Source organism: Grammomys surdaster, unplaced genomic scaffold (genome assembly GCF_004785775.1).
Source record: "Grammomys surdaster isolate TR1022 unplaced genomic scaffold, NIH_TR_1.0 126086, whole genome shotgun sequence".
Taxonomy (NCBI): domain Eukaryota; kingdom Metazoa; phylum Chordata; class Mammalia; order Rodentia; family Muridae; genus Grammomys; species Grammomys surdaster.
In genome coordinates, this window is record NW_021620894.1 from 3,025,437 (window position 1) to 3,051,335 (window position 25,899).

Here is a 25,899-nt window from a genome sequence, read left to right on the forward strand (position 1 = left end):
GATAGACGGAGACAGCCACGTCCCACAAGCTGTCTTCTAATCTCCATACACATGCTGGAACACACATCTCTGCCCATATGCACACAGACAGAGACACAGACATGCGTAGACACACAAAAATAAGTAATAGTCACATTTTAATTGTGATGTCTTGGTTCTGTGTTATAAATCTAACCACTCTCATGTGCCTTTCATTCTAAATTTTTTAATGTATCATGATATATATATATGCATGTAGGAAAATGTGTTTGGCCTCTATGCCTGAGCTACTGTACTTTTGAAAAAAATCCATTTAAGCTTGAGTGAGGCCTCAGGAGGGTGTCAGTATATCAGGTCTCTGGTTAGTTTTTAATCTGTTCATTCGATAAAACATCTCTGTGTGTAGATTAAGTGATTTTTTTATGCCAAACTTAAGCAGAAAGATATATTTCGGGACTGCATTGAAATTGAACAGAATTATTAACAGAGTGTGATGCCTGGAATGAATAATACCCAACAGTAAGTGCAAAGTTTCACGATACAGTTTCCCAGATTCTACACACAAATACAAAAATGACGACACCAAGTCAGGTAAAAACACTTCCGATTTTAACTGAAGGCAAGCCCATTGTGAAGGACATGCTGTATTTGAATATATTTTTCCCTCTTAAGCAACTATCTTCTAATCCCACCAGATTTGTTCTGCTCAGACCACACAGAAAGACTAGTTCCTATTCATGATGTCAGAGAATAACGTTAATGAATGAAAAAATAACCAGGGCGATCCCAGATTACCGTTGACTAGAAACTTCTGTGCGCTCGGGAAGCTTAGTCCCGAACAAAAATGTTCTTGTGATGGATCATGGAGGAAATAACTTCCTTATTAAAGAAAATGGATCAAGAGCGTTTGGGGAGGAAGGAGTACAACAAAGTCGAATGAGTACAGAAAACTTCCTTACACATCAGAAGGGGAGTTAAGCTGTGAGGAGCCGGCTGTCACACTAGAGAGTCCAGCATGCTCACAGGAACGTGCCTCACTGATTCATGAGTTGGGAAAGATGCTGCTGAAGTCAATTTTGAGAACCTCAAAGGCTGATCTTCAACACAAGATGGCGTTTACGGCCTGGTGGCTCTCTGCCCAGGAAGAAACCTGCTTGGGGAACCTTCTCTAACTGTGTATGTGACATTTAGCAGGGAGCATTTCCTGTGTACAGTTCATTTACAGTCAGCTGTTACTCCGAATTCCCTGAAGGAATATCAGTGTTGTGCCCGACTCCCCACCCCCACCCCCCGTTTTGGCTAGAGAACAGGAGAAAAGGGACCGGGCTGGAGCCAGACTTTTGTACCAGTCTTTCACCATTAAGCCTTCCCTTCGATTCCAGGCATGCCTAATCCGTTAGGTCAATGCGTTTATAACTGAGTGTAAAGGTTCAGGTTTCTCTTCCAGAAATAGGGCGGGGGTGTTCAGCAGCTGCTAGGACTAGGGAGTGTCTAAGAGTTGGAAACCGCCTCAACACCGTCTAGCTACCTTTTACAATTGGGCAGTTGTGGGGGGGGCACCTCAAATAACTTGGGAAACGAAAACTCGAAAAATCACCCTTCCTTAAGCTTGGATCTAGACTGAGTGCTGAGGTGGGGACAGGTGTGCCACACCCTCCCCTATTTGCTGTAAGCAGAAACTGCCTTGCTGTGTCCCTTGTGTGGAAACCCGTTAATCAAGGCGATTCAAAGGCTGGGGAGGCAAGAAGGGAGGGGATGAGGTGGAGGGCGAAGAGAAGCCAGCCAGGAGCTAGCCGGTACTGTGACTATTATAGATGACATCATTGCTTCAAAGAGATGTGACCCTCCATTCCCCAGAGCTGTAGGCAAGCATATTTGGGAAGCAGCAGGAGTGAGGTTGCGGGGGCGGGGGGTGTTAATAGGTGGAAGTTGAGTGTGTGTCCATAACCCAGAGAGAAACCCAGACAGTAGAAAACCGAGGTGACAGCCAGCTAGCCAGACAAGAAGCCACCTCGGTTGGAGGGTGATTGCGCTGCGCTGGGCTCCTCCCCCTCTTCTCAGCGCGCCAGCCCTGGGAGGGGCACGTGGGTTTAGGGGTGGGGAATATGTACAGTCCAAGGGGGAGGGTCTGTAGCGACCAAAGCGGCAGAGAGCTGCCTGCGCATGTCAAGGCTAGCAACACATTCAGCCAGTGGGGAGAGGGTGGCCCTGGAGAGGGGCGGCTTGATCACCCAATCGCCCAGCAGCGGGGGCTCCGCAGGATCCAGGGGCGCGCCTCACGGAAGGGGGTCCCTCCATCTACCCACCCTCCACCTCTGAGATTACCAGCCCCACCGGAGGTCCCGCCTCTTTCTACGCCTGTAGGACCTCCCGGGAGCCCGGGCCGCTGTGTACAAGATTGAAGTGGAACAAATTCTGTAGCCCAGACGACGGCTGGAGTGGGGACACGCCCAGCTGGAGAAGCCCGCCCCGCCGTAGAAGCCCGAGATCCTGAGTCTCGGTGGATCGAAGTCGCTGTCCCTAGCGGAGGCGAGAGGTGAATCAACACTGACTCCATCCACAGGCCAGCATCCCCGCGCTGGCTGCGTGACTCCCTTCTCAGTTCACTTTGCTTCGGTTGCAAACGCCAAGAAGCAGAGGAGAGGTTGAAATTCCAAGCGTGGGGTGGGCGGGAAGGCTACTGTCCGTGGTGCTGAGCCAAGCCCGGAGACTCGCTCTAGCGAGGTGTCCTGAGCTGATTCCTACACTGGGCTCCAGATCCCACAGACCCCCTAGGAAGGGAACTTGACCTTTTCTTCCTCCTTCCGCTCAGAAGGTCCGCTCCCTTAGGGGCAGTTAATCCCTGAAGGTTTCCTCGAAAGAATCAGAGGGCTCAGTCTTTGACAAGAGATCCTCTCTGTTCAGCTCCAGAAACCACTTACGGGAAAAGATGCCTGCCTTCAACAGATTGCTTCCCTTAGCTTCTCTAATGCTCATCTACTGGGGTAAGTACAGCACCCTGCCCTGCAATGTGCAAATAACAGGCAGCGTGCTAACAATAATAACACTTAAGTGATGTCGCTGGTGACAAAAAGGAGCTCGTGTGGCTTCTCTCTGTGCATGTTTGCCAGACATGGAGATCCACATGCGCTCCCAGAGACCTGGGTTTGGAGGTTTGCAAAGGCACCTCCCCACTCCCTGTGGCTTGATTCCCCCCCCCCCAACCCCGCTAATCGTCTTTCGTGCTTCTCTCCTTCCCTTCTTTCCTAATTATTTTAAATTTTCCCCTCGCTTTCCCCTTTGCTGAAATGGAATGTATCAGTTCACTACTTTAAAATCTTCCTTGCATTTATATTTGCATTGCTCTGTGAAGGGTCAGTCCTGAACATAACGATTTGGGGCGGGGGTGGGGGCCAGGGGGGCTCATTTCTCTCTAAGGTTAAAAAAAAAAGCACACAATCCGGATGCATGGATTTTTGAGAGAGACAAACTATAGCTCATCCATCTGTTCAATTTTAGCTAGGAATGGGTGGGATAGCAGTTCCAGCCATTTGCTGGTGTGCATTGACAGACAGATGAGCGGTGCATTTAGTTTGCAAGAACATTGGGAATGGTGGGCTTTGGTACTTAGTAAGCTGTGCTTTTGTGGGGTTTTTTTTTGGGGGGGGGGGAGTCCCTAGAGTTTTATTGTTGTTTGTTTTTTCTCTTGTTTGTCAGGTGTGAGAGACTCAGATGACATTGTCCCTCCAAATAAGGGACTTCTGACAATAACGCTGGGCTAAACAGCTTCAGGCATAGCTTACAATAGGATGTCTGAATGTGTGCTAAGAGAATTGGGCATCTAAGTGCTAATATTTGAGTGTGTGAAACACACAGTATTTTAATGTATGTTAATGTATGTCTCTCTGTTTATAAGTGTGTGCACAGGCATGCATCTAAGCGTGTCAGTATGAGTATCTGAATGGACAGTGAGACTTAACAGTGTGTGTGTGTGTGTGTGTGTGTGTGTGTGTGTCTAACACTCTTGCTTTCATGTCTCTGACTCTGCCCTTGGATCAAGTATAGGTACTCGTCAGTTGAGAAGTCAGTTTACATGGGTTTAGCTACCTTCCTCTAACTTCAAATCGACAAACCAAAATGGATTGTGCCCACCTCCCTTACATAAAGTAGGCTTGTGGGATTATGTTCCCGTAATGGGCTCGGCTCCCACTCTTCCTGTGCAGTGGCAGGCTTGCCTCGTTGCCTTAATAGCACTTCGTCAAGCCTTGGATACTAACTGCATGTATTATTTAGATTTTGCATGTGACCAGAAGAGGAAGGAGCTGAGTTTCCTGTTGAACAAAATGCCTGAAACAAGAACAGGAAAGGAAAGGAAGCGAATGATACCAACCCCAAGGGCAGACTCGCCACAACCCATTCCCTAGAGTTTACACCAGACTCGGAGATGAAGCTGACATAAGGGGCTGCCAGGGAGCTCACCTGGCTTGAAGATCAAGGTTGTTATTTGCTCCAGGGAGATGCTAGGGCTGTGGGGCTTAAGAACAGTTAGTCTGGCAGGATCAGAGAAGGCGTGGGTGAGGTTCAAGTTGTAGAGAAGGGTCTGCAGAGCATCTTTCCAAACTAAATTCAGAAGGTTCCTTCCTGAATTCCAGAGGAAGGGGAGGGGAGTCTTGGCCATTTTAGCCTAGGACTCACAAAGCTCTGTGTCTCAGTTCCATCTCTGCTCTGCTACTTCATTTTTATTAGGTTAATATCCTCAGAATACCCAATCAACATGAAGCTTGAGCATTGTTACAGATTGTATAGAACACGCCTGTCAGCTGACAACAACCATAATCGAACATTTACAGAATATTACTAGAATATGCAAAAGGCCCATACTCCCTCAAAAATCTTTGGGCTGACTCACTTTACAGATCCCATCTATCTTAGCTCATTCCAAGATTCTGTAACCCAAACATTGAGTTCACCAAAAGGGTTTCAGAATGCCTGGCTGCTTGTGTTAAGGGAAAGAGGCTCACTCGGAAGTACAATTTTATTTTGTTTGCACGTAATTCTAATATCCATTACTTCTTTTGGACACTATGACATGGCAGAGTGACATGAGTTATTTCCATTTTAGGCAGGAGAAGGTGAGTCCATAAAGGCCAGAGGGCGTGATAGACAGCTTCTATCTTTCCTGTCTTGGTCTTCCAGCATCCCACATAGACACATGTGATGTTGTGTACCATTGTCAGGTGGACATTAGTCCTAGAATTTTTCCTCTGAGCTTCTCTCTCATCTCCAACATCACTCCCTTTCCTAGGGGTTCATCCAACTTTTAGCTCCCTGTGTCTTCTATACTTTTGCTCTACAAGGGTCCCCTGTATTGGAAGGGAGCTTTCTTCTTCCCCTGGCAAGCCTTTCCTGGACTTCATTCTTCCAAGGCCCTGCTAATCTGATAGGCCAAATTGTTTCAGGATGTTACTATCTAAAAATAACTTTATTCATAACCATTCCTTGTGCATTATTTACATTCTAATTAAAGCCTTCATTATCTGACTGTAGAGGAAACATTCCAGGGAGAGGTTAGGAAGGGCAAAGAAAAGAAAAAAAAATCTGAAAGGAGCAGCGGAGTTGGTTCTATTGTTAAGGTATTGCCTTTTCCCTCACGACTGTCTCCATCATTACTATAGGGATGAAGGTGCATTCCAAGGTCAACGATGCAGCCTGCAACATTCCAAGAGATTACGATTTATAGCCAGTGATGTGGCTTAACCTCTTCCACTTGGACCACCTTTGGTGGGTACCTAGATGGTGTCACAGACAGAAAGGCAGTTGTGTGGTAGAGAAACTGATTTCCCTGCTGATGACAGTAGCAAAGGAGGTCTTATGGCAGAGTGCAAGCAAATGAGAGGGGAACGTTGTGACCATTTTGCAATGTGCTGCCCAGGGCTGCAGGAGCTGAGTTCTCCTGCCTGGATACTGGACTTTAGCCAGTAGAAGGTTCACAGTGGGTCTGCTCTCCAGTGACACTCTGAAGAGAGCATTCCCATTCCATCATACACTGCCACATGACACCCACCACCCTGACTGTGCAGTGTGTCTTCCCTCCTTCACTACAAACAAGTGATGGTGCACTTCCTCTGCAGTCTCGTCTCTGAGTTCATGAGAATACAGACCCCAACCTCCTCAACGTTCCTAAGCCAGCTCTGCTATCCCTGTGTAAAAAAGAACCTCTAGTCTCACCATTGAACTGGTTTAGATTTTTAAAAATTATTTCATATATATGTATGTGAGGGGTGTGTGTGTTTCTGTGTGGAAGTAGGTGTACATGTGTAGGGGTCACCTAGAGGCCAGAGGTGAGTGTTAGATCCCCTGGAACTGAAGTTACAGATGGGTAATAAGTATGTGATATGGGTGCTGAGAACCAAAATCGGGGTCTTTTGCAAGAACAGCAATAACTCTTAACCACTGAGCCACCTCTTCAGCTGCCTAAAAAAAAAAAAAATCATTTATTTCATTTGGAGGAGAGGAGAAAGTACATGCACCTGTGCACATAAAGAGGTCAGAAAATAACTTGAGGGAGATGGATCTTTCTGACACGTGGGCCCTGGAGGTTGAATTCAGGCTGTTCAGCTTGACTAGGAGTGGCTTTATCTGCTGAGCTATCTTGCAGGCCCTGTCCCAGCCTCCTAACCATTTTTCTGCCTTCACCTTTGAATCTGCTTCACCTGCCAATTTATTCTCCCCTTGGCATGCTGACCACGAGACACAGCAGAAGTCAAATCATTCAACTGTAAACACTGCAAGGTTTCCTAGACATTGCTGTGCGAAAGGCAAAGCTCTAACCATGACCTGTAAGACCTGCCAGGCTGGCGCCCTGACCTCCCTACCTGTCTGATCTCTCTGTTTTCTTTTTTGACCAGTTTCCCACATATTGTCATTCCTCAAATATGACAGGCACACTTATTTGAACCCTGGAGTGGCTATTTTCTCTTGCTTGTCATGACTTCAACAAACATGCCTGTGGTGGCAACTGCTGCTGTTGCTGCTGCTGCCTCTTCTTCTCCTCCTCCTCCTCCTCCTCCTCCTCCTCCTCTACCACCACCACCACTACCTCCTCCTCCTCCTCTCCTTCTTCTTCTTTTTCTTCTTCTTCTTCTTCTTCCTCTTCCTCTTCCTCTTCCTCTTCCTCTTCCTCTTCTCTCTCTCTCTCCCCCCCCCGTGGCTTCCCATGCCAGTGTCCCCCTCTTAATGAAGCTAGTCCTGTGAATATGTTCCCAGTCCCTCCCCCTTTCCTTCCACCCTCTCCTCCCTCCCTCCCTCCCTCCCTTCCCGCCCCTCTACTGTTTCATTTTGTTGTGTAATCTACGTGTACTACTCTCCCACTGGATCTCAGGCTTCAAGAGAGCTGGAATGATTCCGTTGGTCCTTGGTGCCTAGAACAGTGTGATTACACAGTGGGTACTCAATACATTTGCCAAACAAATAAAAGATAAACAACATTAGTAACAACAGTTATCCAAAGCAGAATCATGTAAATTAATTCACAGGCTCCTCATGACCTATCTATTGGGTGTTTTTTTTAAAAAAAAAAAAAACAAAACATGTTATTGAATAAACCGAGTCTCAGATAAGTTAGGTAGTTAGACACATACAGTCCTTACGTTTCCAAATATCACTTTGCCTCTGTAATTGTAACTGTGCATTCTTTGGGATTTTCCTTCCAAGCCTCTGAGGCCATCCATATTGAACTGCTTTTTCTTTGTTGCCTTTCATTAAATATGGACACAGAGGATCTGTGTTACATGGAGTTCCTGCTACACAAACCGTTACAGAGCAACATGACACCACCCTTTTAGTTGCTTTGGAAGCAAGTCTATAATGTAAACTATGAGCTTACCACGAGCCCAAAGTGTTTCAAATCATTTCCCCTAAGATATGGACCTTTCTCCATTAATGACAAAACCAATCTTCTGTAGACGGCTGGATAAGGCTAGCCCACTTCCCTTGAAGGTTAAAAAGCCAAGATTTTTTTTCCACTTAGAAATTTTAAAAACTTTTCTTATAGTGCCAACAGGCTCTAAATTCCAAGTTTAAAATGGAAACGAAATATATTGATTTTTAACTGAATTGAAACATAGTGTTAGCTTTTGACTCAAAGCTGCAACAAAATAGCCTCCCTTGAAGTGCCAGCCTCTTCTCGAATGGGAAGGCTGAGCATCAGTGAGCTAGCTTTTACATATTAGTGTGTATTACTTTACCATTCATTCATGTTTATCATTCGTTCATGAACAGGGCTATCAGAGGATCCTTCAAAGTCCCATACAAAGACCGTTGGTGGTTGTTATATTTTTGAAGCTTCCAAATAATTAGATATAAAATCTCTTATCAAATAGCTTTTTTTTGTATTTATGGAGAGCTGAAGCATCTGAAAATATATTTTATTTTTTAAGTTGTTTTTTTATCTTGAGACAAAGTCTCATATAACTTATGCTGGCCTCAAATGCAATGAGTATCGAGGAAGACCCCGAACTTCTAATCCTCCTGCCTCAGTATCCTGAGGGCTGAGACTCCAGAATGTAGTACCACATCTGATTTTTCAATGTTGGAGCTTCTCTACCAATTGAGCTCCAGCCCCAAACCAATATTTGTTATTAATTTGTTTACTGGATTACTGGATACAGGTTTGTACTCAGTAGCCCAGGCTGTCCTCAAATTGCAGCAATCCTGAATATTCTAAAGTTCAGTTTGAGGGCACATGCCTGCAATCCCATCTCTCAGAGGGTGAACTGGGATTGTGAGTTCAGGGTAAACTTGGGCTCCACAGCAAGACGCTGTCTCAAAAAAAAAAAAAAAAAAAAAAAAAAAAAAAAACGGAAAAAAATAGACTAACTGTGTTAAACTGATTTTTATAACTTTTAAAATTGAGTATAATTGAATTTGTTTTCCATCTGCCAGGCTGAAATGTTTGAAGACAAGCCTGTTCTGTGTCCAAGTTCAGCATCGCATGTTCCCCATTTGCTCCTCACCAGGTCTTTTGGTCTGGTCTTCTCAGCTATGTTGAGTGTGTACTCCCTGAACAGCTTCCTTTTGTTAAATGCAACATGCCATCCAGATTTGTTCTGAACGATTTCAGAATTCCTCCCCCTTCCTTCTGCACACTGTACATCTGTTAATGCGTCCCACGTTTGTTCTTGTCTGGTTGGCATCAAAGTCCTGCTTTTGATTCATTCTAAATTTGCGATCTGACACAGTCACCTTTGATCCTTGGACTTCCGAGTTTCTAGAGGGTAGAAACCCAAAGTCCAACCCTCCATATGGTGTACAATGTGCCTGGCCATCGGACTCATCCAGAATCTGAATCTTTTTCTCTCTTCTCTGCACAGAGCTTGCTCAAGCCTAAGTGCTCAGTTCACCATACTCCCACTGATGTCGCACCATTCTCCTTGGGTCCTCAAACACAGATATGACTCTGTCTCCCTTTTAGAGCATGAGAGCACTGACAGATCTTTCCAACACGGGTCTTATTTGCTTTTCTGTCTCATGTCCCACCAGCCCTTTCTTCCTTTCTCCCAGCCCAAGCACAAGTAGCTAACTGCCTCTCTGGGAGAACTGGGCACCTTACTAACACGGCCCTTTGTGTGTTCTGGTTGAATCAGCAAAGAAATGTATTGTCTGCTGGGTTATATATGCATCGAGAGCATGGCTAGTGTTTTGTTCATCCTAGGATCTCTAATCTAGCATCAGACCTGGCAAGGAATGGATTTCCATGTCTGCTGGGTGAATGTTCACATGGGTGAACAGTTGACGGATGGAAGCACATATGTCTCCCACTAGACTGCAAAGCTTTGGGGGTCAGGCCCAAGACTATCCTGTTCTGCATCTTCCTGGCTTCCAAATACTTCCAGTCAATGTTGACGGATCTACCGCTGCACCATCCTGTTCATGCATACTCAAGGAGCCCCCATAACAGCTGTACACATGGATCTCGTTATTTTCAAGCATGTCTCAATGATTTTTTTTCTTCTCTGTCTTTCCTCCCTCCTTCCCCATTCCCCCATGCCTACGCTGGCTGTCCCCTTCTTGTCACCCATCCTCTCTCCAGTCAGAGTCTGCTTCCCTGTGTGTGTGGAAGTACCCTCGGAGACAGAAGCCGTGCAGGGCAATCCCATGAAGCTGAGATGCATCTCCTGCATGAAAAGGGAGGAGGTGGAGGCCACCACGGTGGTGGAATGGTTCTACAGGCCTGAGGGCGGTAAAGATTTCCTTGTATGTCAGACTGTTGCCTCTGGCCTTTCTTTTGCTGGCCTATGCTGCTGTGTGCCTGGTTCCTAACAGTTTGAGAGATGATGTCCTGACCTGCATTCATTCCTCTCCTGAACCCTAACATCTTCTCGGGAGATAACTGACAGCCCTATATTAACCCAGGGTCTTTGCAAGGTAGGCCACTTGGCCAGCTTTGAGCAGCCCTGATTACAAGCAGGAAACGGTTATAAGAGGTAAACATATTGAGAGAGCCTGTGTGGGCTAGGCTCCCAGGTAAACCTTTTACAGGTATGTTCATCTTCTGCACAGTACTATGAATTGGATTTAATGAAATCCAATTTAACTGAAAGAAAGAACACAAGGAAGCTTTATGAAAAGTAGCACAGGTGGTTCTTTCAACTCCCACAGTCCCAGTGAAGTAAGAGCAACCTGGGTGACCAATGCTTGTATCACCCGCTATGCCGAGGACAGCCACCTTTGTAAGTAGATCTTTAGCTTGTCCTTGCCCTGCTCTGTGTCCCAGGTGGCCATGCTCCATTCTCCCCAAGACAAACCCTCAGTCTTCTCCTCCCAATGATCTAGACACCAAGGGACTCATGCCTGGCAGAAGAAGCCTTGCAGGCTCTGGGCCAGGGTCAGGGTCAGGGTCAACACTGGTTTGGGACAGTGCTCATGGGGCTGTGACTCATTTAAATTGTTGTCAGTACTACCACTGATTCTGGAGTCAGGCCATCAAGTTCCATTCCTTTCTCCACAATATTCAGCTACATGCCCTTAGTCATGTTTAACCTCTTGATGTTTCCAATTATTTTGTTTTCCTTTTTAGTGGGAATAAGAACAAAGACTTCATTTGGGGATTGTTACTAAGAGTCATGAGGTCTGATTTTTAATGAATTTGAAATAGTCCTCGAAATGTGATGTCCGTTAGAAAAACTGAAACTCAAAAGAGTAACGTTAAATTAGCAAAACAGTTTAGATTTACACACACACACACACACGTTTAGATTTGCACACTGTGGTCTATCAGCAGATCCAAGGCTCTTTATGTTGATTTAATCTTCCTCTCCTGGGTCTCTTAGAGAATATTTAATGGAGATAATATGGTGGAAGTGACTTTCACCTGTTCCTTCCTTCCCCCTAGGTGGATTCATTTCTGATTCTAGGTTCTACGTGGCATTTGCCTCTAAGTAGGCTCCAATCTGGTGCCAAGGCAAGGACCAACAGTGATTTCTCTTAGAGTCTTAGAATCACACACCAGGGAAGGTACAATTCATTTAATGCCCAATTTCTATGATGAGTGGAGACTAGATGAAAAAAAAAAGTGTCCTGTCAAAGAGTGTTTTGAGAGGGAAGTTGGGAAGACCTCACTTTGGTTTTAATTCTTCCCAAATCAAAAGCCCTGTGTATATCTCTCTGGGGTGAGTTCTTGGCTCACTGGGCGTACTTCAGCATCATGGATTCCCACCTTTGGCCTGGCCTGGTTTCGCCACAATCAGAGAGTCAGGCTTTAAGCTCAGGGCTGTCAGGTATCTTCCCTGCTAACATAGTCGGCTTGTTGGTTTCTATGTCCTACTCCCTCACTGGCTGCCTCATCCCATATCTCACCATCCTTTACCCGCTTCCTGTCTCTGACCTTTTGTTTTCCTGTTTCTAGTCTCCTTTATGCATTGTCCACCCTCCATTCTTCTCCACCCCACTCCTTTTTATTCTCCCAGCATTCTTTCTGACTACACTATGCTGCCTCTCCCCTCACCATGTCCACGTGGTCAGCCATCTACCTGCTTTGCTCTGTCTTCATTCTCTCCTGTGGCTTCCTCTGTGTCTCTTTATCCCACCCCCATGCTCTGGGTCTTCTGCTAACATTGTCCCCTAGCTTTCCTGCCCATGGTAGCTTCTTCTACCCTGTCCCTCCCCGACTCTCCTGCCACAATCTGCTTCCGCCCTTCTCTCTGCAGATATATGAGTATCGAAATGGCCACCAGGAGGTGGAGAGCCCCTTCCAAGGTCGTCTGCAGTGGAACGGGAGCAAAGACCTGCAGGATGTATCCATCACAGTTCTCAATGTCACTCTGAATGACTCTGGCCTCTACACATGCAACGTGTCCAGGGAGTTTGAATTTGAGGCACACAGGCCTTTTGTGAAGACCACGAGACTGATACCCCTGCGAGTCACTGAAGAGGGTAAGCCTGAGGCCTGTCGTCTCTTCAGGGGGGTAGGGTGATGGACAATGGCTTCTCATACCTGTAATCCTTACAGAGCACACAAGCTCATGCATGTAGACCTGCCTTCCTACATGGCCCACTTTCTACAACATGCCCCACCAGAATCCCTTTGCTATGTCTCCCCTCAAAGCAGGCAGGCCAAAACAAGATATTGGGATGGCTTCCCTGGTCTCCTAGAGGAAAAGTGCATCCTCTACAAGGCCTACAGCCAGTGACTCCAACACGTCTTTCTCTCTGCCCAGTGTTGAATCCCCAATTTATATCTAGAAGTTATCTCTTCTGCTCTTGTGAGCCACATTTTATCTCCGAATAAGTTGCTTTCAAAATTTAGTGAGCCTCGAGTCTTCTCGGGAGTTTAAAAATTTTAAATTTACATGTATTTACATTGTGCGTGTGTGTATCTGTCTGTTTGCCTGCCTGTATGTCCATCTATCTGCACACACGTGCTATGGCATGTGTGTGGTTCAGCGGACAACTCGTGGGAGTTGGTTCTTTCCTTCTCCTGTGTGAGTAACAGGCTGTCCTTAGCTCATCAGTCTTGGTGGCAGGCGCCTTAATTGATAATCCATCTTGCTAGCCCTTTCCCATCTGTAGTATTACTACCTGTGTCTGTCCTCAGCCAGGAGTGGGAACAAGTTAATAGCTCCCTAGTCTTTAAAGTCTCCAGTCTCGTTGGCAGGTGGGAAATATTCTCCAAAACCTAATATGTGTATTCACCTCCTGATGTGAGTCCAGAATCATGGGGCATCCTCACAAAATGTCTTTGTGCTACTGTCAGACAAAGCAGTGTGGTTTGTAGCCCCAGCCTCCCAAGTCAGAGTGTAGACTCTGCCCTTTCTTGTGTTTCCGTACCACCATGCCATCCTCAGACCCTCTCAGATGGTTATATAATCTAGCATACTCTTACTGGCTGGTGAGCAGGCCATGAAAAGAGATGTCCCTAAGCAGGGAAGTGGAGGAATGGTAACCTCTAGGCCACTGGCTGATAAAGAAAAAAAAATAAAACATGTATTACTGTTATAAAATCTAGAGAGTAGCAGTTTGTGGGTCTTTGAGACACTTACTTAAGTGAAGTTCTCAAAAGTGTAGAAAGATTCTCAAAGTGTAGAAGGCTCAGGCCCCCTGAAGAAAAACTTGTTGATCCACTTCCATGAGAGCTTGTGTCCCCCGGTAAGGAAGCAGGGAGGTTGACCAGTAAGCTCTCTGAGGTATAAATCCATTCAAAGGTTCCATTACCGTCATTTGTTTATGTGCCGCTCCTCCTTGGGGAAGGGAGCCTGGTGCTATCTTGTATTCACCACCAGAAACTGTTGTCTGCTGCCTGCCCGACTATAGTCAGAGGCTTTGGCCTCCAGAGATCCTGGGGACACAGTCAGTGGGGAAGTATATGTCACTAAGCTAGTCTGCCTGCTTGGCACCAAAGCAGTCCTCAGGCAGGAAGAGAAGAGAAAAGAAGCTCCTAATTAGAATAATAGAATTTCAGGGATTGGAGGGCTGGGAAGGACTTGGAATAACAGTATTTAATCTATCTGTCTCCACACCAGCCTTGCAGGTTCAGTGACTTCATAGCTTGAGGTCCCGTATGTGTTCGTATGATTCCCCTTGAGCACATGGAGGACATAGGTGTGGTGAGTGTTCTCCAAGGAGCTAAGGTCTTGCTTAGAAACATGAAGTAGGCATGAGAAGCAGGATCAGCATCCAGATCTTTCCATTATCCAGTTACCCCTCCCCATTGCATCCTTTCCTCCCACCCTGCCCCCACCCTAAGATTCTCTTTCTTTGCTTTTAGTTTTTTTGCCTCTGTCATAACTGGGCAGCCACCCTCACCCCCACCCCCATATCACTCAGAGGTACACACGACAGATATTTGTTTGTCCTATTCCTGGGGCCCCGGGGAATCTGCCTGGTTCTCCCTGTTAGCTTTTTCCAGGCTTAGGCTGTCTGTCCTCAATCTAATACAGGAAGTGGTGGCCTCATCTTCTACGGGTGACAGAAATGTGGAGGGGTACCTTCCACATTTACTACCTTGGAGCTATTGCATCAAAATAGAGAGAGCACACATTTGCCAGGCCATGGCAAGCCCAGCAAAAGACCTGTGAGGCATGTTTTTAATGATCCTGTGCTTCCCGCTTCACCCATGACTTCCAGCTCCCATAGGAGAAAGATGAATGTCTAAGTAGAGATGAGACAGCAGGCTAGCACTTCAAAAATATATTCTCGCAGTCAGTAGAAAAGAGGCACAGCACAGTTCTTCCCGGGAGTGATTTGACTGGCTGGATGAAACTGCGCACGGATATGACAAATGCTACGTGGCATCCAGAGACGTTTCTCCTGGAGGAGCTTTTAGAAGAATCTAGGGCAATTCTCAGGAGGCTGAAAAGCAGGACAGGGTCCCAGGACAGAGGTGGCCAGGGGTGGGACATACAATGTAGGAAGAGGAGTCAGACTATGTAGATTCCTTTGATATTTTCATGAGTTCCTCTAGACTCAGTGCTTGTCTGAGCTACACAGAAAAACAGGCTTCAGGCTGGAGAGATGGCTCAGTGGTTAGGAGCACTGGCTGCTCTTCCAGAGGTCCTGAGTTCAATTCCTATTAATCACATAATGGTTCACCACCATCTATAATGGGATCTGATGCCCTGTTTTGTCATGCAGTCACATATGTAAATAGAGCCCTCATATACATAAATAAATAAATCTTTAGAAAGAAAGAAAAAACAAGTTTCATGGGTCTGTGGGACCCATGTACTCTGAACCTCGTGTCTCCTCTTTGTAGCGGGAGAAGACTTCACCTCGGTGGTCTCGGAAATCATGATGTACATCCTCCTGGTCTTCCTCACCCTGTGGCTGTTTATTGAGATGATCTATTGCTACAGAAAGGTCTCTAAGGCCGAAGAGGCAGCCCAGGAAAATGCGTAAGTCCAAAGATTCATAAGTAATAACAGCTTACACGCTCTGAATGCATGTGCTCCCAGAGGTGGGGTGTTAAAGCAATCCGTCTACTTTGTCTGCATTCCTCTTAACAGTCTATAAAGAATACATTATGATACCTATTTTAAAGATACAAGAGTTTTTGTAAGTAGTAGACTATCATAGTTACTATTGCTATGAGGGAAAATATAACAAAAAAGCAGCTGGGGGGCAGAGAGTATTTACTTTTGTTTATATGTCCAAATCACTGTTCATCCTCAAAGAAAGTCAGGGCAGGAACTCAAGGCAAGAACCTCGAAGCAGGAACTAAAGCAGAGGCCACAGACTGATTTCTTATTGGCTTGTGACATATGGCTCACTTAGGATGGCCTACCCAGGGGCACCACCCATCCTCAGTGACCTGGGCCTTCTCACATCAATCACCAGTCAAGAAAATGCCCCACAGGCTTACCCACAAGCCAATTTGGTGGGGGCATTTTTCTCAGTTGAGGTTCCTTTTTCTAGCTTGTGTTGAGCTGACAAAGTAGCCAGCACAGAAACAAACTGAGATTTGAATTCGGGCCAGCTGTCTCTTGGCCTGCATTTTAAACCACCATGGAAAAGACCAGCAGCTGCCAAGGCAAGCCCCATAAAGTTATGTGTTATATCACAACCAGTTCATGAATGCTGAGTTGAGGCTTGCTCACTGAAGACAAACATGGTGATGTGTTGAATGGAGAAGCTGGGGATTGAACCCAGGCCTTCTATCCTTCTATTCTTAACATCTTTGCTCCTTCTGACATATTCAGCTTCTCTCTCTCTCTCTCTCTCTCTCCATCCTGGAGCATATCAATCCACCTTAGCAGTGTCATTTATTAGCTAAAGAGTGCCACACACTCTTTTAAGACTTGGTAGAAATTGAATACCTCAAGCTTGGGATCTAATCCCTTAGTGTCTGGCCTCTGCCTTCCCGACTTTTCCCAAAGACCTCTCACTTAAGAGTGAGTCCCTGAGGGAAGTGCTGGGGTCTATAAGGACAAGGGAGCTAAAAAGCCCTATTGGCCTGTTGTTTGGGGGAAAAAATGAGGACACGAGAATAAAGTCCACAGACATCCAGGCGATACTGTTGAAGCGGTAAACCTAAAACACCTAGGCCATTATTGCCTGGAAATTCTTGATAAAATTTAAAAATAACTCATTCTGTGATACCCATGATCTCAGAAAAAAGAAGAAAGATGACAACCAATCATGTCTAAAGACAGTACTTTTGGTTGAGTGGAGGATACTGAAGCTTGGGCACAGTGTCCCTCCAAGAGGGATCACACAAGAAACAAAATAGGAAGTAAGACCCCTAGAAGAGTCAGAATCCCCAGAGAGCAACAAAGGGTAGACCAGACAACAACCGCTTTGAGAAAAGCCAAGGAACTTATCTATGTTGGCCTGACTCCAAGAAGAGCCAGAAAAGGTTCTTGGGAATAAGCTTGCTGTCGCCAGACTTGGGATTTGAATAGATTCGAGCCACACGATCAAGGAAACTGAAGATGAGAAATTCAGTTCAAAGCTACAGCAATAAGAGGGGGAAAGACATTCCAAAAGAGGCTCACTCTAGGTCAAGGCCTCACAACAAGACTCCCCCAGGCTAACTGTGGCTCCACCTGCTTTCCTAATCTCTTCCCAACTAGAACTAACAGAAGGAAACAATAGAGCTGATCAGGAGATGCTACAGGCAGTGGGTTAGGTCCCAGGAGACTCAAACACAGAAAGTATACAAATAAAGCTTTTAGAAAATAAGCTGTTTAAAATGATAAAAGTGGGGCTAGGATCTGGCTCCAGGGGAAAGCTTATGTCTTCTCTGTGAAAGGCCCCAGGTTCGACTCCTAGCACCTCACAAAGATGAACGAAATAAAATACTTAGAGAAAAGAGGGGGAAGAGGAAGAGAAGGAAGAGGAGGAGGAAGAGGAGGATGAGGATGAGAGGAAGAGGAGGAGGAATAGACAGAGCCAAAGAGCAAAGCAAAGGGCAATCAGAGTTGACAGAATAAAATATTTTTTTCTGAAAAAAAAAAAAAGTTAAAAAGGCAATCAACTACTCACTGGATTAATTCAATGGAAGGTTATGTCTTGGTGACCAGAAGATAAATTTGAAGAAGTTACACAGAATATGGCACAGATAGAGAAAGGGTGACATGTAACGAAGAAACAGGAAGAGGGAAATAAGGTGATCCACTACAGAAGACAGAATGAGAGGAAATTACCTGTACTCAGAGGTGGGGGTAGGGCAGAAAGGAACAACTTCTCTAAAGAAGCATAATGTTTGGGGTCCTCAACTCGGGATCAGTCATCCTAAGAGTCTTTTACTTTATGATGATGCGGAAGCAACGTATGTTCAGCAGATAATTACTTCAGAGGTTGAGTTTTGATGTCTTCCCAGAATAGAAACACACTTTACTCTCTCCCGATGCTGGGCAATCACTGTGAACCTCAGCCTCTGGTCAGCAGGAGGCACATTGTTGCTAAGGAAACGTTGATGGTAGGTGAGGTAGGCATTGTCATCATTTGTCAGGACATGGCCCCCTAACTTAAGGAGCATCTTATGTCCCGAGTAGGGTGAACACATACATCTACACCAAAACACAAATTTTCTTTAGACAGATAAATGTGGCAACTACTTGGTACTCTATGTCACTACCATCTGGGAGGAAACTCTGGAAGAAATACTTATAATATCCAAAACATGACAAGCATGCCATCTCTCCCGGCTCCTGTCCAACATTGTATTTGAAACCTTGGGTCCAAATACTAAGAAATATGCTCAGTTTGGTTTTTTTTCCTGTTGCTGTGATAAAATACTCCAACAAAAGCAATGGACGAGCACACAGGTTTATTTGGCTCTCAGTTCCAGGTTATGGTCTAGCATGGTGGGAGCTGGAGAGGACTGGGTACCACAGTCAAGAACAGTCATCAGTGACTGTATGCATGATTAGCTCAGTGTCTTTCCCCTTTTATATAGGATCCCTGCCTAGGGAATGATCCCACCGACAATTAAGATGGGTTGTCTTGCCTAGGTTAACGTCATTAAAACCATCCTTTACATGTTTAGAGGCTAACCTTAATCCAGATGATCCCTCACGTATGTGCCCAGAGATATCCTCGGCATTGAACTGGCCATCACAGATATAAGCAAAAGGATAAGATTTACGAAGGAGGAAACTATATTATCCACTACTTGTACCCGAAGTACCAAGATCTACATAAAATTTCCTTAACCCACCTAGTTAAGAATTTGTATAAGGTCATCCATCCAAATCCAACATCAGTTGTATATCACATAATATTTCAGTCACAGAGACCATGTGTACCACAGCGGGCTCATAAAATCACATCACCTGGTGAGAGCATAGTTTGTGCACTTACGCATTATGATGTTCACACAAGGACAAGGACATACGATAAGACGTTTCTCAAAATGTGTCTCTGATGGGAGAGGGAAGTAACACTCTCCAAAGAATCAACTATGTCCCAGCAACAAATGGAGAAGCGCATTGAAATCCTTAAATTAGAAAAAATTTCATTAATTGCAATAAAGGCTGAGGAGATGGCTCAACGGTTACAAGCACTTGCTGCTCTTCCAGAGGACTCAGGTTCAATTCACAGCACCTATAGGGTGGCTCATAACCACCTATAACCCCAGTTACAGGGTATCTAATACCCTCTTCTGACCTCCATGGGCACCAAGAATACACATGGTACACACACACACACACACACACACACACACAATGTACATATATATGCAGGAAAAACATCCATTACACATAAAAAATACATCTTTAAAAAGTTTAATTGCAACTGTAACGACTGTTCACCAGTCCCTAGACAACAAGCATGGGAAATACCTCTAAGGATAAAATTACAGAACCTTACTGAAAAACATGAGGAAAAGCAGAAGGATAAAGTATGAAGCTTCACTCTTCCAAGCAGTTCTTGCCCAAAATAATCTTCAAAGTCACTGAAATTCCAATATAAACCTCTACTGGGTTTCTCAGGGGATATGATAAATTCATCAGAAAGGTCACACAGGAGCCAAGAGGCCAACAACACCTTTAAACCAAAGCATAGCTTGATTATTTTAGGTTTTGCAAAGCTACACAGGACTTCTGTCACAGCATTCCTCCAGGGGTTTTTCTGTTTACAAAATTCTAAACAGGTAAATACAGTTTGTGAATCAGAAGGCTTGCCTACCGCTGACCTACACATCAGTTCAAAGAGAAAACCATGTGTCTGGCACATGTTTGCTTGCGGTTTGATGTATCTCATGAGCCATGAACACCGCTTACACGGGTATCAGAGAATTGCTTCCCTGTCTTTTGGCTAAGATCAAGTGTAGAGCAGAGGAAATTTTAGGATACTAAAATTAAAATTAGATCACCGAACTCTCTAATAAAGTCACACCAAAATAAATTAGGGGTAAAATTTAAAATGGAATGTAAAACTTGTAAGTTGCAATAAAGTAGTAGAAAAAATATTGTGTGTAAATAGAGAAAATTCTCTTCTTGTAGTTAAATAAGAATTTCTATTTAAAGTATCATGTTTTAAAGGAAAAAAATTCTTAAATACCAAAAGTACAAATCAAAGATGGAAAAAAAGGCACTTGAGAGGCAGAGGCGGGCGGATTTCTGAGTTCGAGGCCAGCCCAGGACAGCCAGGGATACACAGAGAAACCCTATCTCAAAAAAAAAAAAAAAAAAAAAGAAAAAGATGGAAAGAAAGATAATTTTCACTACATTATATGTAAAACATTGATTGTTCTTGATAACAAGCTATAGGAAAACATTAACAACAGATTGGGACAAATTTTCCAAATATGAAACAATAAAAAAAATCAAATATTTCAGAAAAAAAAAGCAAGAAAACAAATCATGAGATAGAAGTAGAAAACAAAGCAGCTTACACACATACGGAGAAGCTCAACCTCACCAGTAACTGGACAGATGGAAATTAAAGCAGCTTTGAAATACAAATTCATACCTATTTGGTTTAGTCAAAATGTCAGCCTTCATCCTGAAGATGATGAGAAGAGTCAGATACTGCTCCTGGAAGTATTCATATGCAATTCGGGAAGGGGATATTACTATATCTGCTGAGGCTAACTGTACCTTTGTCTTGGGAAGCCCAACCAGGAGGAATTATGGAGGCTTTCTATACACAGCCTTGTCCCTGGTCACATGCCTTTCCACTCACCAATGACTACTAAGGCACTGCCTCTTTTCCTCTCCCACGCCCTCTGCAGGTCTGACTACCTTGCTATCCCTTCAGAGAACAAGGAGAACTCTGTGGTACCTGTGGAGGAATAATGTGGTGACTTGAGGTGATGTACAGGCATTTGGGAGGGTAAGGTGGATGTGGATGGCATGTCATACAAATGTTGTTTGGCGTCTACAACGGAAGTGACTTTCAATTTGGTCTTTTCTACTCTGCGTAGCGATCCTGTCCTTCGGGTACTTTAACGGTCAAATCACAATGGCCCCCATTATGTCAAACCCATCAGAAGTTGAATTACTTTAGCCTGAAGATTGAACAACCCAATCCTCTCGCTCATGATAACAAAGTCATAATAATTCTCTCATTCCCTGTTTAGTCTATGTGTGTTTGGGAAGGGTTACACTGGACATTCTCAATGAGTTCTTCTATTGTTGGTAGGTGATCTGAGTGCTGAGGGATTTGATATCCCCAGTTCAGTGATGCCAGCAACATCAGGAAGTGTCCCAGGTGTCCCAACACATCCATCTTTCTAGTCATCAACCACCTACCCAACTGTGAAATTTTTACCTGACTTCCAAACTCTATCAGAACTCTACACATCTTGGCCTTGCCTGAACTGAAGAGCCAACATCTCCACATGGACTAAACCTCACTCTGTCCTTGCTTCCAACCAAGCAGCTCCCAACTCAACTAGAGTTGTCCCCTATGCTCCAAATGACTTTAGATAAGTACTGGAGAGTAGTATTTCCTGTGCCCTAACTGTCTGCAACTGAGTCACTCTCCACTGCAGCAAAAGGATGGATGTATATTAGAAGGAAGCCCTGATTGGTTTGTCTTAAAGCCAAAGCGTGCCGTGTACTTTGATTCATTGAAGTCAGTTTTTTTCTTCCTGCCTCTCAGAGCACCAGAAAGCAGCATGCCACTAAAGTTTCCAGGGACGACATCTGTGTGCACTGGAATGTATTCTGGAGCTCAGTGTCTCAAGGCAATGTCTCCATAATCCTGAAGGCCTGGAGCAAACCCAGAACTTCCAAGAAGCCAAGGAATGATCCAGGACAATTTCAGTAGGTCTTGAAAGCGATGTAACAAACTCCTGATGTTGGAAACATGGATGAGTGACCTTTCTGGATTGAAATTCTTCAGTTCTTCATTTCTCAGTGTGTCTGTGGATCAGTATTAGTCTTCATTTTACAGGGGGCAGCTAAGACTCACATAAGGCTAAACAGGATATTTAGGGGATTAAACTGGACTAGAGATGACTTTCCTGCTGCCAACCTCACACTCCCTGAGATGAAAGATGCTTTTTGAGGACTCTTAACAATTCAGCATGGCAGAAGCATGCCATTTGTCCAGCAGAGGCTAACTATGATAGATTCGAGTAACTGGAAACTGGATAAGAAAACACAGACAGCACGAGATAGACTTTAGAATTCCACACAAAGATTTGGGAATCCAAAGCATCCTCTAGGAGAGATGGTACCTGAGGGCGATATCTATATGACAAAAACTGGTTTTAGTCTGAAATGGACAATGAACAAAGAGACAAAGATGGGTGTGTCGCTTCTAAATACCTCACCTGTAGATGTCATGTTTGGGTATTTGGTGTTTGTAAAGTTCCCCCACCCCTACCTTCATCCCTACCCAAGAGAGCAGGGAACCAGTGACAAGATGTTTAGCCGATATCTCTTTTTAATGACTGTTCTAAGTGCAATATTCTTTAGCCCCTACAGATAGCAAGGGCAGGAGGCCTTATGGTATATAAAAAAAAAAATGAAAGTGAAACTGTTTAAGAGAAATGTCCTCAACTCTGGGGAGATCTATAAGAAAGACCATTCTCCACCCCTACCGGGCTTTATATGACAAGCTCATTTTATACCCCCACCATTTCCTTCTTGGTGGATGCTAGACACGAGCTTTGAGAGTCCCATCTCCCTCTTCTTATCTGGTTTGTTTGTACATGGTGGTTTACCTAGAATCACAATTGCGCTCCCTTACGGGAGCTCATGACTATAACCTAGAAGGTATGGCACTCACCAGCCAACTTAAAATCATCACCATCTCCATTTCTTCCCATATTTCTTACTTAGAATCCCACACTAGATGTGTACAGCAGCTCTGGAGCCTTTCCTGGTGTGCTATTGCTTACTAAAGGGCTTAGAAGAGTTCTCAAGGGCTATAATCCTCTAGAAACCCCATTGTTTGTCTTGGTGCTGGGTATTTGCTGTGACTGATTCTCAATAATTTACTGTAGGTCAAACTAAGCTGAGTCTAGTTTTCCCTTTATTGCTGCCTAACAGCTGTGAACTTGGTTACTCGGTTGGTCCTGAAAGCATCTTGGCCTGTTGACTTGGACTGTCAGCTAGGTGTTAGATCAAGCTCCAATCCCTAAGTGGAAATACTCAATGCTTGCTATCTCAGGCTTTGCTTTCAATCTGTTTACACATTATTCTTCGGTTTCTCCACCCTCCATTAATTGCATTACCCAAGCTTTGAGTTTCTGGGTTTGCTCTTGACATCAAAATAGAATTGAGAAAGACAGAGGGTGAGCTTAAAAGGGGGCGGGGCTAAGGTGATAGCCCAGTAAATAAAATGCTTGCCACCCAAGCGTGAGAGTCTCAGTGTGATCTCTAGAATCCATGTGAACAGCCAGACATCACGGGCACACATTGGTCATCCCAGAGCTCGGGAGGCAGAGACAGGAAGATCTGAGCCTCACTCACCAGGTCACCTGGCCGAACTTACTTGGCAAGTTCCAGGAGAGTGAGAGACCCTGTCTCAGAAAACAAAAGAAAAACAAGGTGGATCATGCCTGAGGAATGACACCCAAGGTTGACTTCTGGCCTCCACATATACATGTGCGCGCGCGCGCACACACACACACACACACACACACACACACACACACACAGAGAAAGAGAGAGAGAGAGGGAGAGAGAGAGAGAGAGAGAGAGAGAGAGAGAGAGAGATTCCTCTCACTTGTTTTATAAACAGGAAAGCCCTGGTTCTCAGGATTCGCTCAGTCACTGTAAATGGATGTAACCAGGGCCCTGGCGTGCCTGCGCGTCATTCTGACCATCTACTCACATTGTTCAACATTCTGTGTCGAGCACTAGGTTAGGCTCTAGCTAGATTCCTTGATCTTAGGTCTGTAAAAGTGTGCAAGCATGTGTGTGCACTCGCGTGCGCGCGCTTGTGTGTGTGTGTACGCTCGTGCGCAGGCACATGGTTCCAATAAAGCCTCTCTGCTCATGTCAATAAAGTATCTCTGAAGACCACTTGTTCTGGGTTTGCTGTGCTTACGACGTGCGGCTGCTGCCCCCTCTGGTCTCCATCCAGCCCACACTCTGCCCTACTTCCGGGACCCAGGAAACTAACCTTAAAGAAAAAAAAAAGTAGTCAAAAAATCTAAAGCTCAACGTGCTAGAAGTGGGTTCAGTCCTTCCTTTTCTCCTCTACACAAACACAAAAGAACGCAAGAGAAGCGCTCTCTTGTCTAGCATCATATACTTCGTAACCAGGTGGGGAGACGCTAACAGCGGGAACGATCTGATGTCGGGAAGATTCAGGTGACTTTCACTTTAGGGAACATAAAGACAAAGCTGTCTTCCAGTATCTAGCTTTGTAAAAGGGCCAAGATCCCCTAAAGGGAAAAGCATAACAAGATTTAGTTCTCTACAGTTGTTGTTTATCTGGGGGAAGAGGTGGAGACAAGGGTTTCCCGATGTAACCCTGGTAGTCCTGGAACTCACTCTGTACGCCAGGCTAGCCTCGAACTCAAGAGATCTACCTGCCTCTCAAGTGCTGCGTTTAAAGACGTGGACCACCATGCCCAGCACCACTAGCTTAATGCTGATGAAGACTAAAAATCAGGCTGGAAAGATGGCTTAGTGGTTAAGGGTGCTTGTGACCCTTCTAGAAGACCCCAGTTTAGTTCCCAGGACCCATGTCACATGACTTCTAACCACCCGTAACTCCAGCTCCAGTAGATGCAATACCCCTTTTTCTGGCCAATGAAGTCATCTACACTCAAAAGTACATAGACATGCACATATACACATAATTTAAAGTCTGTTTAAAAGATTTCGAGATTAAACATATTGTAATATAACTCCAGCTACCACTTTCAGAAATATACACGTACGTCTTCATAAGACTTTATCCCAAAACACTGAGATGGGTGTGTGCTCATGTATGACAGATAAAGCCCTCCCTCCCTAAGGCTCTTGAAACGTCAAAGGAATAGGAAGACCTCAGGAGGATGAGGAAGAGTACTGTATGCTGTCTGGCCATTGATCACGATTACACAGAAGCGGTTTGGGACCCCGAACAAAGACTGGGCCTTTCATTCTACCATGGATGGGGTAGGAGCTGATGAGGCCCTACTCCTGTCTGTACTGGGGAGAGGTGTTTTCTTCAGTGATGTAGCTACTAAGAAGTTAATTAACTTCAGTAAGCAGTCCCTCTACCCATGGTCATACAAGTGACCTGATTAAATCCAGTGAGTTAAAAAAAAAAAAAAAGACAGGAGGGTGGGAGGCAGGAAAACCTGGAAGGGGGATTAAGAGAAGATAGTGGAGGTGGATCCAATGTGTTGTAAACCTGTATAAGCTTGTCAAAAATAAGAAGCAATGAACAAGAGTTAAATTTTAAAAAAGTTAAAATTCAAAACCCCAAATAAAAAACTTAGCCATTGCATTTAACCGTGCTGCCTCTCTTCCTGAGACAGAGGCCTGTGTAGGCCACACTTCAGTACACTCACGCCTTCAGGACTTGTTGTGAGCATATGTAAGGATACCAGGAATACTGGGGGGGGGGGGCAGAATACCGATGGACCAAACAAATAAGCACACACACGCACACATCATTTATTATTTGCTATTCAATACTTTTTTTTTCCTTTAATTCATACTGGACTTCCATGGCTCTAGCTACTTTACATTAAGATTTGGCTGGATAGCCTTGTATGTTTCTAGGTACTAGCAATAAGTTTTTGGACCTTGCGCACAGCGCCAGGCAAAGTACAGTTGTAGATCCAAATACAGACGGCCAAACAACTCAACTGCAACCAACCTGTGTTCTTTCCCACGTGTGGCCCAGTGCAGGTGTTGGGTGCTGCTCCCTCTGTCTTACCCGACTCCACCCCACGTCAGGATTATCCAGGGGGCCACTATGGCCTCTGATCCATCCCTCCCCACCTCAGAGTGTAGGTTGAGTGGGGTCGGGGAAAGCACCATGGGTTTGGGAAGATGGTCTGGTCCATGCAGTGAGTGGTCTGGCCCTAGAGTGCAAGGTAGG

The 25,899-nt window shown here is 44.9% G+C and overlaps 1 protein-coding gene across 1 annotated transcript; it reads left to right on the forward strand.

The window, feature by feature from the left end:
• Positions 1-2,908: 2,908 nt before the first annotated feature.
• On the forward strand, positions 2,909-20,784 carry Scn3b (sodium voltage-gated channel beta subunit 3). Its single transcript, XM_028755894.1, has 5 exons — positions 2,909-2,963; positions 10,049-10,212; positions 12,165-12,390; positions 15,209-15,347; positions 20,633-20,784. The coding sequence occupies exons 1-5, from the start codon at positions 2,909-2,911 to the stop codon at positions 20,694-20,696; spliced, it is 648 nt and encodes a 215-aa protein (XP_028611727.1). The 3' UTR covers positions 20,697-20,784.
• Positions 20,785-25,899: the final 5,115 nt, after the last annotated feature.